General features: G+C 33.6%; 1 protein-coding gene across 2 annotated transcripts in view; it reads right to left on the reverse strand.

The window, feature by feature from the left end:
- CNOT2 (CCR4-NOT transcription complex subunit 2) overlaps positions 1-15272 on the reverse strand; it is a 108601-nt gene that overhangs the window by 54357 nt on the left and 38972 nt on the right. Inside the window, exons 2-3 of one of the 2 annotated variants that reach the window (XM_063075081.1) lie at positions 14821-14963; positions 860-917 (exon numbers count right to left, since the gene is read on the reverse strand). In XM_063075081.1, the coding sequence (XP_062931151.1) occupies positions 860-880 (21 nt within the window). In that variant the 5' untranslated portion in view covers positions 881-917; positions 14821-14963. The remainder of the gene's footprint in view (positions 1-859; positions 918-14820; positions 14964-15272) is intronic. The other variant, XM_063075080.1, reaches the window with a different exon arrangement.

The following is a 15272-nucleotide window of genomic DNA, read 5'->3' on the forward strand; positions in this document are numbered from 1 at the left end:
AATCATGCCTTAAGGAAAAAAATCTGTCATGTTAGATCAACAATTTTTGGTGCAAGGCACACAAGCAGAGAATACCAAGAGTGTTGGCATTTCTCTCTTGCCCTCCCCCCCACCTCCACAAACTTGGTGAATTCATTCAACAAATATTTGCCAAACTATGTACCAGATATTGTGCCTTCACTGCTTCTATACTTATTTTTGTTAACTTCAAACCTAGAGATTGGTAGAAATGTTCCAGTCCTCCCATCAAGACTTCAAAGAAAAGAATGTTTGAAGTTTCTTTTCCTTTAGAGATTAACAACATAGCCACCTGCCTAAAACCTCGGGAAAGAGAACAGCACATCTAAAGCTCGTAGAAGAAATTTAAAACTTGCTTCCTCTGAGACCAAATTACATATGGCAAAACTGTAGTTTATTGGATTTATGCCTGTCCCAACTTTTTTTCTTTGCTTCTTTTCTGAACATGGGTTTTGTGGTCCCACTATACACTGTGGAGAATATGAAGTTTTACAAAAAACCTAACAACCTCCCTTTGTATTATAATATTTATGGTTCATTCAGTTTAAGGTTTTTCCTGTTTCACATCTAACTTACAAGAAATTAAAATTATTTGTATTGTAACATTTATGTTTTATTCAGTTTAAGGTTTTTCCTGTTTCACATCTAACTTATAAGAAATTAAAATTATTTCTTATAATACTAGACTTTTTAATTTAACAATTTATAAAAAAAAAATTGTAAGAAACATTGTATTTCCAAACTATCAAAGTGACTCACTGGTAAAATGACCCAACATCCACCCTCAAAATACTGATGACAGTACCATTTTTTCCCCCAGCTTTTCCCGCCACATACTTACCTGAGTAACTTCTTTCAACATTTGCTATTCTGGGGATTGGAAAGCTCAGAGCTGGAGGCTGAAGTGAAGAAGGAAAGGTTGGAGAGTGAGCCATGGCACCAGCCCCACACTAGGAGCTCCCCTGAGATATTACAGCAGGGTTGACACCATAGCTCTGAAGTTCAAACTCCAGCAAACGATAAGAAAGGAGTCCAACCAGAACATGATAAACGATGGGATTCTTCTGCTCTTTGAAAAATAAGGAAATCATGCTATAAAGATCTGAATATCCAGTTTCAACATTATGACTCCCTGTTCACCTTTTCATTATTCCCCAACCCCCAAATCACCTTTCAGACTATGTGAAATAATAATTTTAAAAGGGGGAGGGGGGCAGAGCTCTCCACAATCTTGCACACTTTTCCAGAAAATGCAAGGATAGGGCTTACCCGGCCATCATAGAAACATGTAAGACAATATGTTCAAATACTTTGCCTATCTGCTCCTTGTATACCCTCTTGCTCTCCTTAGTACTCAACATTAAATCTAGGGTTCTCATACATGTTAACAACATTAACCAGCAAATGAAAGTTGGACTACATGGATGCACTTAAATTCCTAAAAGCAGACCAGTGAACTTTTACAAACTAGAGATAACTTTTGGTATATTTCTCAGGAAGAAATAAATTTCTTAAGTGTTCCATGCTGATAAAAACAAATGACCCTTCCATTAGAATAACTTGGCACTTTAATCAAACTAGATGATAAAGAGAAAAATTTAAAGATTTTTAAACAAATCAATTTGAATACAGGATTTAAATGAAGAAATTCACTTTTATAAAAATGTGAATCCCTTTTTGATAACATAAAGTGAATTATTGATTGATTCAGAGAGAAAATGAATTCTGACTATTATGAATGCTAAAACTAATAAAAAAGATGATTTACATTCTTTCAAGACAACATCTATTCAATAGCATAAATAGATATTATTGAAGGTGACAAATTATTTTTAAACCTTTATACTTTAAAGTTATACAGGAGTATCAGAATCCTAAATTGTTATATGAAGCAGTTAAAGATGAAAAGTTTTCCTTCAGCAAGGGAACATAAAACCTTTAAAATACTTTTAAACATCTTGCCATATATATTAATTCAATTAACATTCACAGAGCGTCTTCCTACACAAAGTGCTAGACACTAGTATTACACTTTATACTCCTTATATACTTTCTCCATTTGGTCCTCAGAATAAAGAAACATCACAAGTCAAAGGAAGTAGAGGCAAAAACACATTTACAATGTGTTCCTGCCCCATTATATTAAGGCCTCCAAGCCCTTACTATCATTATCCTGTTATCTCTAATCTCCTTTGTTACCATTCTCCCTTTCATCTACTGTGCTCCCACTATACTAACTTCCTTGCTATTCCTCAAACATACCAGACATACTCCTGTCTTGAGGTCTCTGCACTTGAATCCTCCAGCAATGCTCTTCCTTTAGATATTAATGTGGCTATTTCACCTACTTCAGGTATTGAGTCATCCAGTGAGGACTTTCCTGTATACTCTATTTATAATATGCCTTTCCCCAATCCTTTATTATTTAGTTTTATGTTTCCTTAGTCTCCTCCAATCTGAGACTTCACCCCAGTCTTTCCTTGTCTTTTACAACATCGGTGTCATGTCAAATATACTGGAGAATGTCCTGCAATTCAGGTTTGATGTTTTCTCCTAAATAGACTGAAGTTACGCATTTTTAAAATCACCACAGAAGTGATGTCCCCCACTAAAGTGAATCATATATGATGCATATATTCCAATATCTGAGAGCATACGATGTTGATATGTCTTATTACAGGTGATGTTAACTTTGATCCTGGCTAAGGTGGTGCATGTGCCAGTTTTCTCTACTGTAAATTACTTTTCCCTTTTCAATAATAAATGTTTTGGAGGAGTACTTTGAGAGCATTCAAATACCTGCTGTCCTCAAATTTTTGCCCACTAATTATAGCAATCATCCATGAATACTGCCTGTAGCACCTATTACTGTGGTGTTCTAATGGTGACTTTCTATTTTCCTCATTCTTTCTATATTCGTTAACTGAAGTGCTTTTACAAAGTAAACCAATCATGTTTTAAAGATCTCACACTTAAATATGAACACAGCTTCAAAGACTTTACATAGCTGGTCCAAAGTGATATAGGTAGAAGGTGAAGAATAATGGCTGAAACTCAGGGTTCTTCACTCTAACAATCTCTTTCATTCATTCATTTATGGCAGCTGGCTGGCTCGTATGGGGATCCAGGCCCGTCACTTTGGTGTTCTACAGCTGTACTCTAACTCAGGAGTCTTCACTCTAACAATCACTCATTCACCATATATACATATGTATTTATTTTTATGTATGTATGTATAAATGTATGTATTTATTTTTGGCAGCTGGCCGGTAGGGTTCTTCACTCTAACAATCACTCTTTTATTCATTCATTCATTTTTGGCAGCTGGCTAGTATCGGGATCTAAATCTGTGACCTGGGCGTTATAAGGCTGCACTCTAACCAAATAAGCTAACCAGCCAGCACAACAATCACATTCTTTTAGACTTATCACACAGTACCTTTACCCTGGCAGAAAGGAATAGATTCAAAATTTCATACACCCAAGCAGTCTCTCACAGCATTTCTGGCTCTAAATAAGAAAGGTCTTTACTTTTCTTTTTCCTTGGAAAAATATCTTCCTATTTTCACTAGCACATTTACTATATTCTCTTTAATTTACTGAGCCAGATTAAACAATAAACGGAAAGTATACTACTCCATGCTATACAACACAGATTTTTTTGAGTAAGGAATATTAATTAGTAAAATTATTACCTCAACTGAAAAAATGAATGATCACTGTATTTATAGGCCTATTAGATTCTAGGGTAACTTGATGGGGTATTTCAAGGGCATTCAAGGAAAATAGCTCAATTTTTTGCTTTAGATTAAATAGAATCAGGGCTAAGATGACTCCACATATGAACTGGGATTTATTTACTGACCTGTACAGTTCCATGTTTCTTTCCAAATTACCTTAAGTGCTGAGATCAAGCCTGATATTTGTGTGTACTGGACACTATATGATGTCTTATACAAAAGAAAGCAAGCAAGCCTTGACTGAATATTGACACAAAAGCTTATTCTTTTTATCAGGAATGACTTTCATCCATCTTATTAACAAAAATATAACTTTTAAAAATGAAATCTTAAAGACTTCTACTTCCAACCAAGATGGAGTAGCAGTAGGACCACCCTCCTCCCCCACCCAACGAATTTAAAAAGTGGACAAAATATATTAAATAATTGTTTTCATACAATGAAGGACAATAATTCCTGAGAGAAAAGAAAGAATTGATGGGAGCCCAACAAATGCCTTTGCTTATAGACTGAAGGAGTTTTCAGGCTACACTGGGGGAAGAGGAAGCTCAGGCAAGTGAAACCCAGCATTCTCTGTGAATTAAGGAAGTCGAGCTGAGAGGCTTGGTACCAAGTCCAAGGTACTAGCGTGAGCAGCCTGAAGTACCAGACAGGAGACAGCTGCACAGAGAAAGACATCTGGAGAGATTCCTTTTTGAGTCTTCACCTAAGTACTGATCAGCATGTGCATGTGAGAAAAGGGCCACATGAAAGGAACAGAGGAAAAAATCCCCAGGACTCACAAAGGCCTTGGAAATATTTATGTTCCCACTACCTCTCAGTGTAGAAAAACATTATGATTCACAGGGTATCAGGTAAAGTACTCAGAAAAGTACAGCCTCAGTACAGTAGTTGGGGGAAAAATTAGCCCTAAACTAAAAGCTAATCTGGTTCTATTTAACAAAACTAAAAAAAAAAAAGAAAGTCAGAAAGATCAAATGGCTTCTAAGTAACTAAACTGCAACCCAAAGAAATCTCAAGAATATTAACAGATATACAAAAAAATATATAGCACTCAACAAGATAGTTTCCAAAGACGAGTAACCAAGCAAAAATCACCAGCCATGCAAAGAAACAATAAAATACAACAGATAATGGGGAGGAAAAAAGTCTAACAATCAATAGAAACAGACATAGTTTCTATTGGTAGAAATGACGCAAATGACAGAATTAGTAGACAATGACATTAAAACAGTTCTAATTACATTTTGTATGTAAAATAAGGTAGAAGAATGATTGGCATGCTGAAGATTAGTGAACTTGAAAATATAGTAATAAAAAACTATCCTAAATAAAACACAAAGAGAAAAAAGCAAGAAATAAAGATTATCAGTAAGCTGTGAGACAACTTCAGGAAATCTAGTATATTGAAGTTCCTAAAGTACAGACAGTACAGGAAAAATATTTAAAGAAATAATGGGTAAAAAATTTCCAAATCTGATAAAAATTATAAACACAAATTGAAGAAGTTCAACAAATCCCTAGCACAAGAGTCATGAAAAAAACTATACCATGATACACCATAATCAAAATCTGTAAAACAAGTAACAAATTAAAAAATCTGAACAGTAGCCAGAGAGAAAGAAATACATTATATACAGAGAACTAAAAATAAGAATTACAGCAGAATTTTCATTAGAAAAAAGTCAAAGGACAGTGGAGCACCATCTTTAAAGCTCTAAAAGAAAAGAATCGTCAACTTTGAATCACAGCAAAAAGTGTTTAAAAATCAAGGTGAAATAAAGACTTTTTCATTCATCACCATCTGAAATGCATTAGAAAAAAAAAAAATTCTTGGAAAGAAAACGATACCATAAAGAAAGAAGGGAAGGAAGGAAAAAAGAAAGGGAAGTAAGGGAAGAAGAACGAAGGCAGGGCAGGGAGGGAAGAAAAATGAGAAAGGAGAGAAGGAAGGAAAGAGAAGAGAAGGAAAGGAAAAGGAAAGGAAGGAAAGGAAAAGGAAAGGATGGAAAGAAAAGAACCATCAAACCTATTCAATTATGAATGATAATAAAAAGCAGAAATAATACCCCCCCCAAAATTACAATGAAAACTGAAAATATATAAGAGGTCTAAGCAGCAAATGTTTCCCTTAGGAAGTGAAATTTCAGCTGAGACCTAGATAATGATTAATTTATGTTTTTGGTAGTATAGCAGACTATTAAAAGAAAACCCAAAATGCTCTGTCCAAAAACAACTAAATGCTCCATGAAATAATGATTCATCCAATCAACAAATATACACTGAGTAACTACTATATTTCAGACATTATTCTTAGATGGGGATACAGCAGTAAACAAAATGATGAAAACTAACACAGAGATTACACTTTTATTTTTAAATATATTGCTGAGCCTAGAAAGGACGGAGGGAAATTCAGCACCCAAAAACAAAGTAAAAACTAGAATTCAGAGAAGCCACAAGTTTATATCCCCAAAGGAAAAGAGACCTTTTCATAAAGGAGGCACCTTAAAAGGATACACCATAATCATAATAACCCCTTAATGAAGAAAAGCAAAAAATCCTTGATCTTGATTTTGATCCTAAGCAAAAGGAGGTGAAGGAACTCTCAGAGCATTTTAGCCATAAACCAGAATGAATTCACATTATGTGTGTGTAATGCAGCCTCCTTTTATTTTATTAAAATAAAAGTTAATATTTTATTTTTAAGTGGTTCTGGATCGGTAGTGCCTTAGGCACCTGGCAAAACAAATGTAAATCCCCTTGGGAGAAATGTTCTTCCACCTAGTCCTCAAAGAATTCCCACAGAGTTCTAAGAAACATGAAATGATAGCTTAAGACACGCAAGGAAACAAGGCACCATAAATGAGAATCAGCAGAAACAAAAGACATTAGAATGATCTGTGACAACTTTCAGTTGTTGGATTTATCACACGCTAAACACAAAAATGTATTAAAAGATTCAAGAAATAAAAAAGAATATATTGGAATTCCCACTTAAAGGAATAAACAATGCTGGAAATGGTAAATATGTGTGTACATAAGACATAGACAACTTGACTAACAAACTTGATCTAATGGGGAGAAAGAGAGCAATACATCTATTAATTAATTAATATGCATTTTGTTCAAGCACATAAACAAATAATTGGTATATCAATCACATTCTCTAACCACAATGGAATTACATGAGAAATGAGCAACAGAAAGATAACTAGAAAAAACTGATAAGTTTGGAAAATTAAAAACACTTAAGATTAATGAACAGTAAAACAAATCCTAAGAAGTAAAGAAAAACATTTAGGACTACTGATAGACATAAAACAAAAATAAATTTAAAAAGTAACTAAATGAAGCTAGAATTTGATTCCTAGTAAAACTGACAAATCTCTAGCCAGACCAGTCAAATAAGGGGAAAAGGCACACAGTCAACACCTTAAGAATGAAAAAGGTGCTGCAGAGAAAAAAATATATAAAGCAGCATTATAAACAATTTATTTAACCTGATAAAATATATCTATGAGAAAATCCTATATCAAACATATTTAATGGTAACAAGTTAAAGCTTTCCCTATAACACAAGTAACAATAGAAAGACTACTAGTAACTCTTTTTTTTCCAAATTGTATTAGAGGTAGTAAGTTCCAAAAAGAAATGCAAGTTACAACCACCCCCCCAAAATATCTACAGATAAATTATAAAAATAAAAAAGTTTAGTGATATTAATGGATTAAAAAAAAAAGTTTTAGAGTTAACTGTATACTGGCCACCCACCCCCCACCCCCCCAAAAAAGTGAAGCGTATTTCATTATAATAGCAATAACACCTATAAAACATAATCTTAAAAAATACCACTTATAACCAAAAAAAGGCAACAAAGAAGTACTTAAGCATAAATCTGACTGAAGATTTATACATCCATTATGAGAAAAATATAAAACTGAGAAAAAAGACAGAAGACCTCATATATAATCCATGGACAGGGAAGAATACCACAAACCTATCAATTCATCCCCAGATAAAAATAAAGTCAATGCAATTCCACTCAATATAATTTTTTGTTGAAAGAGAGCTTTCCCAAGAATATTCTAAATTTGTCATAAGCAAAACACTTAGAAGAGTTAAGACTCATGAAGAAGACCAAGGCTGACAGACAGACAGGAAGATTTAATACAAAGCTATAGTAGTTAAGAAAACATGACAGTGGTGTGGAAAACATATCAAAGTAACACAATAGAGATATAAAAACAAATTCATTCATATAAAGAAATTTGATTTACAACAGAGCTAGCACAGGTGGTTAGTTAATAAGAAAGATGGAACAAATCAATACATGATGCTAATAACAATTAAAGATTAAGTGCAGAGGAAAGGAAATTAGACTCCTAACTTGTACATATACAAAAATCAATCTCAGATACATTAAATTTAAATATGAAAGACAAAATGAAAAATCTTTTAAAAGACTATTCTGGAGAATATCTTTATTACGTAAATAGGGAAAGATGTCTCAAACACAACCTTAACAGACTGGAAAAAAATTTATATTATGATATTATCAAATATCAGGTCAACATGAACACTGTTGGTGGGACTCAAAATTGGTATAAACAGTCCCAACCATAATCCTAGAAGACCTCTTATGAATTTAATCATCCTGAAATTTTAGAATATGGCTTGGTTCAGATAACTTCTCTAACTTCATAAAGTTCCCTTTTCTGTTTTTTTAATGTAGTGTTTGAAAATATCATGGCTTGCTTTCTGAGATTTCCAGGCTCTGTTAACCTCTCCCATTTTTTCTGGACCTTCTCTTTCCACTGTCTCATCCCTGTCCCACTTAATTTTGATTCCTCTCCTCAGTGGAGTCCTAGAAGGGAGCACTGGTGGGTCATTCTCAAGAATTCACAGAGCTAGGCAGGCTGCTACAGTCACTTTAGCTTTATGGGTCTCTCACACTCACCTAACGAAGTTGGCAAAATCACTTCCAATTTCAAACTGGTTAATCATACTTACCAGTGAGTATCTGTTGACTACTTTGGATGTTTCTATTCTCAAGTCCATCAGACAAACCCAATGCTTCTCTTTACTTTTTTATGCAGAAAAACTGGTAAGTGTAGGTCTTTTCTGTTAGTTCTCACCTGCTCATATCTTGGGGTTCATGGGGACACCCTGTCACCAAGTTTTGTTACAAATGTTTTCATAGGTTTGGCTTTGCTATATAGCTGTTCTCTTTTTTCATGGGAATTCAGAAAGATAAAAAAAAAAAAAAACTAAGCTACCATCAGTGCTATCATTCCAGAATACAAGCAAGGTCTAAGATTATATTTTAAAACCTAACTTTGCTTGGTTCTATATTTTCTCTGATTCACAGAAATATTTGCACTAATGTTTTAACTTTCAATTTAATGATGAATACATTCCATATTCATGATCGAGGTAAATCACTTAAATGTAAAATATTTTTCTGAAAGAGAACATCTAATATTTGATGTATAAAGCCTAGGCCCTATGTTCCTGAATGGAGCGCCACAGTGAACACACAGGGGTGCCACCAGATATTCTAAATCCTCTTGGGAAACCCAACAGCATCTGTCAGATATCATGTGAACTACTATCTTAAGTGGTTTGGACTTAACTACTTACTTAGATTTTCTTTCAGCCTGGTGAAAAAATTACCAACACACTAAGGGTAAGGGTGCCAAGTGTCTCAGTGAACTTGCCTTTTGGAAAAGTCACATCTGATGATTTCAAAAGATAAGGAAAAAAGTTATCAGAACATATAATGCATTCAAAGAAAGGACAATATTGTTAATATCGTGTTACAATGATCCAACCAATGAGGAACTTGGGAAAAATAACTTGATGTTCTTGGTTGGCCAAAGAAGAAAAAAAGGAGCCACGAATGCCAAATACAACATCAAATTTTATAAAAATAAATATTTAGGTTATGGAGTAAAAATGACTTCTGTTGCTGATAATGTGACCATGACAATAGAAGCATCAGATTAAAAAATGCAATTACAAGAACATCCTCATTTTAGCAGTGTATAACTGCAAGTGAAGAGAACATAAGAAGTCATCTATTTTGAGTTTTTTCTACCCCTTTGCTTTATCTCTCACTAGAGACAATAGACCACTTGTTTTCAAGAGTTTTAAGAGCAAAGAAGTGAAAACTGGGAAACAGTTCACTGCATTCAGACATTTATTTTTTAACTCATTTCTTCATTAGCTCACCATTGTTTACGTTCACCCAACACCAAATAGTAACAATGACTTTTAAAACCTTCATCTTCCTTCTCTGGGCACCAGATCTACCCTAACACATCTTAAGTATTCATTTTTCAAAAACTCCTGTTGGTGTTATATTTTATTAAGTGTTCTTTATATTCATTATGCATTTTTAATATACATATCACAGATTTTAAGATGTTTTGATGCTGGTTCTGCTTTTAATCATACTAGAAGGTATCAACAGAAAGTTACAAGCTAACTATGTCACAACTATGACACTAAGACACTATCGGTTGTAAGATGTATCCTCAGTGCAGAGAGAGAAAGTGGTAATTTCATTGCTTATTTTCATTTACATTTTTATTGCAGTATAAAAGAAGTGTAATTTGTATAAAGTACTGTGTAAAACTGTTACATACCAAATGAAAACATACCTACTGATGCATTTGTATGTGCTAAATAAACTTGTGTTTTAAATTCTTCATATTTTGCAGAAATTCTTGATGAAATGCCATAGGTGTTGACTGTTTTAGCAATATCTAGGAAATTGTTTAGGGTTTTGGATGGGCCGGATATTCATTATTATTTTTCCTATTCAAAATAATAAAATATAGGGCCCAACTTTCCAAAAAATTGCCACATAACCCATAACAAATGATGCAACTGCATATACTGAAATATGTATGTAATAAAAACATAAAAATAAAATGAATGAAACACAAAATGCAAACTAGTGATTACTGCTGGGGAAAAAGGCAGGGGAAGGGATATGACATGGAAATATCTCCATTAAGTACAATAAGCAAGCTGCAGAAAAATACATATTTGTTAAAAACAAAAACAATGAATCACATCTATACCTAGATAATCACTAGGAAAGATCTAAAAAAGATAGACACAAGTGTTAAGAGTAAAGTTGTGAAGGTGAACTTTCACACTGTATTTTACATTTCCATATTTTTTTTCCAACATTTTTGGAATGAGCATCTACTACTTCTGTGATTTAAAAAGTTAACAAAAAGGAAATAAAATATGTAATTGTTGGGGGAAGGGGGAGAAAATGGCAATACAATTACCATTACAGTTCTCTGACATGGTATATTCCACATGCATATAGAAAACATACTGAACTAGCCAGCATATGATGTGATCAAGACTTCATATTGAAAAGTTCCATTCTGAGTAACATCTAAAGATCTTGGAAATATCAGTAGTATGTTATCCAGCACACTTTCCAACTTCTTCCTTTAACTTCTTTCACCATTCTATTTAAATTTTTTTGAAACAACATGCATTGAACACCACCTATCTGTATACCAGGCACCATGCTAGGCACTGGCAGTATCAAAATTAATGACAGATATGGTTCCAGGTTTCAAGAAACTTATTTCATAGAGCATAATACAATTTTCTGCAATGATGTAAACTTTCTATATATGCATTGTTTCATATGCCATTAGCAGAAAGTAGCTACTGTATTTGGAATGTGGTTAATGTGACGGAAAAACTTGTAAAATAAAATTTAATTTTATTTAACTTAGATGAGTTTAAATTTAAACAGCCCTTTTGGCTAATGCCTATGGTACTGGACAGCACAAGTCTACAGGAAGACAAGGACAAATAAACAGATAACTGTAATATATTATGGTAAACACTAAACTAGAAGTATGCAGATAAGCTATGAAAACAAGGAAAAGAAGCACTGAGCCCATCATAGCATAGCTTCTGGAAAAACTGATACCTAATTCTTCAATCATGTGCAGAAAGGTGAAGCATTCCATAGAAAGAAGCAATATAAGTGAAGACTTGAAGGTGTAAAAGTGCATGGTAGGGAGATTAAAAGCAGGTTTGTATTACTAAATGGAAAAACCCACTAAAAGGAGTAACAGGAGAGACATTTAAAAGGTAAAAGCATGCAGGAGGGCCAGAATGTGGAAAGGTTATACGTAATGTTTAAACTTGAATTTGTTACATAAGAAAGGGAAAGCCATTGATGAGTTAAATAGGTAATTAACATGGTTTAGATTTGTACATGCTCATAGCTAGGGTAAATTAGTGTAAATTAGAGGAAGATAAGAAAATGCTAGCAAAAAACTGAAGTTATGTTTCCTTAGGAAAAGTTTGATAATCCTTCCACAAGAATGAACTGTGAACCATTTAAATAAATTGCCTTACCTGAATTAATGTACTAGTCTATCTATGAAAATAAACTTCAACTACTGTATTCAAACTACAAATACATAACTGGGTTTAAGTTTATAGTAAGAAACAAAACACAAAAGTAGACACCACTACTGAAATCAATATTTCAACCCATCCCCATTTGAAAGTCACTGTCTTTTAGCACAGCACTGAGGGAATGCACCTTGCTAAACTAAATTCTTACGGTTTTATTTTTAGTCAGGTCTATAAGAAAATGAGGATTGGAGAAATATTACCCTTCTTGTTAAACTCTAGAATACTAGCCTATTATCAGAATGCTTAAATAAATAAAAGACAAGTGCCCTCCAAAAGCAAAAGCCCTCAAAGATAAATGAAAATGGTTATAAATATGAATACAAAGAAATTCTACTTTATCCATAAAAACAACAAATAAAATTCTATCAAAATAGAATTTTTAAAAATCCAAATCATTTCCATCTCAGAATATACAAACTCTTAGAGCTACCAGTACGTACACAAATTTTACTTTGATGATTTAATATTCCCTTTGAACTCCCATATACTTTTTATATATTCATCACAATACCAGACAGGAAATATTTCTATACACGTACTTTTCAGAAGAGGCCTGAAATAACTTTACAGTGCAGATTTAAACAACTGTTTCCAAGGATACTTCAACATGCATTAAGTGTCACTGCATAACAATAAAACAGAAAAGGGTAAATATTTTCAGCCAGCAAAATCCTAACCGAGAATGCATTTTCCAGGTGAGCTCAAAAATGTGGATTATGGGCCGACCGCATGGTGCACTCGGGAGAGTGCAGCACTGGGAGCGTAGCGGCGCTCCCGCTGTGCAGGTTTGGATCCTACATGGGGATGGCCGGTGCACTCGTGTGAGTGCGGTGCGGGCGACACCAAGCCAAGGGTTGCGATCCCCTTACCGGTCACAAAAAGGACAAAAAAAAAAAATGTGGATTATTTGTAAACAATGTGACTGGAGCAATGTAGTATTTTTAGAGTAGAATGAGCAAGAATCTTTCTCTTTGTGTGTAAAACACAATTCTTAACTCTTAAGTGTAAGTTTTGGAATTCTATATTAATATGGTTCCATGAGGCAAATTAACCATACTGTGTAATCATTCAAAATTTCTAATACTCACACTTTACAAACTGGATTGTGAGCACTGAAAAGCCATATAACCCAGGATCACAATATTTTAAAAATAATTTAGCAGAACCTACCAAAAGATGAAAACGTCCAACAAGTGTGACCAATTAAAATTTTATGAGTCAAGGTAGTTGGAAGTGGTTGTGAGGCAGGAGGAGCTAAAGCAGTACAAATAATAAGCAAAAGCTATATTTGGTCAAGTCTATGAGGACAACTCAGAAAAAGATTACAGGGAGATTCAGCATGACCCCAGCTTACTCTGGCTTATTAAAATCATAAAGACCTGACAAGAAACTTCAGACATCAAGTTAGATGAAACTCTAGAAAGGTTAGATATGACGATATGACACTTTTTTATTAGGGACAGTGCCCAAACCAGAACCTAGATCTTATAATAAAAGGCTCTTGGCTATTATACACCATAAAGACCCAGTTACAATTTTCCCCACTGTTTACTTTTCCAGTGTGAGGGAAGAAAGGATTAACTGGGCTAAAATAAATGATTATCAGATAAATGGTTAGTTAACCAAAGCTGGTGCTATCACACTAGTTATCTTCACAATCTAGAGGGAATAAAACTGGTGAATGAAAGGAGGAGAGGAAAGGTGTGTGTGTGTGTGTGTGTGTGTGTGTGTGTGTGTGTGTGTGTGTGTGTGTGTGTGTGTGTGTGTGTGTGTGTGTGTGTGTAGAAAGCATAAAAATTTATTTCTACTTGAGCTTTAAACTACTTTGTATTATGGATCACTACACAATTTGATAATAAATCATTATCAAATAAATAAAGTTTTCCTTTAAAAAAATTAAATTCAAATGTTATGTTTATGTTTTTTAAAACACTATTTAACAGCACTATCTTTAAAATTCACCTTCTTTTAAAAGTTCAGAAAGATGTAGGAATGCTACATTTCAACCATCTTTTCAGCATACTATATATATAAGGGATAGTTATTATTAACTACTTATTAAATGAGCAAACAGAATCTAACGCTTTAGGGACAGCAACCTAACAACAAATTCAATAGAATCTGGATCTCTGAGCACGCTGGCTTCCTCATTTCTATTTCTTCTACACTATATCCAATTTTATCTACATTTCTGTGATATTCCATTCCCCAAAATATAGCCCAAAACTTCAGGTTTCTTTTTCCAGGAATAATATATGTAAAAGCAATTACCACTTTGGTTTATGAACTACTAGCTCTGAATCCAGCCATGATGTCATAAATTATATATCAGATAATCTAAGTTTTGACATATATATCAGAAAATTTGTTTTGACACTAAAAGAATAAACATTTATTACGAACATGCTTAATTTTGAAAAATGTTCCCAACTATTTCAACTGTCATATCCAATACAGATATTTAAAATTATAACCCAAATTTTTCAGATTGAGGTATATCCAATTTGCTAGTTCCAATTACATACAAAACAATAAAACATTTCAATGTAGCTATATAACCAATAGAGAGAAAGGAAAAAAAAATTGCTCTTACCTGGTAGTTTCTTTTCTCAGATAATGTATGTCCATCAGTCCTCACCATAGAGTCGTGTCCTTTCCTCACAGTACTGGAGGCAATCAAATAGAACTGTCACTCAAGGGTCGTGTCACAGGAAGGACCGCCCACCAGTTCTCCCTCTAGAGTGGAATTATCCAAAAGCCGTTAAAATTACTAACACGTAAATATAAAAACAGCAGCAAAAATATCCAATATGATACATAGAAAATAAGAAAGAAAACAAAACCAAAAAGTATTTGTTTTATAATCTAAACAATCTTAATTTTTTAGGGAGGACTAGACTGGCAAACATACTTTCTTTGAGATAGAAATTGTTAAATACAAAAAACTCTTCCCTCCCACATCTACTTTCTCCAATTAAAACTGTCTGCCAGATGTCACACATAAGGAAGAAACATAGATAATGAATATAAATGAAATCAACAAAA

This window comes from Cynocephalus volans, chromosome 12 (genome assembly GCF_027409185.1).
Source record: "Cynocephalus volans isolate mCynVol1 chromosome 12, mCynVol1.pri, whole genome shotgun sequence".
Lineage (NCBI taxonomy): Eukaryota > Metazoa > Chordata > Mammalia > Dermoptera > Cynocephalidae > Cynocephalus > Cynocephalus volans.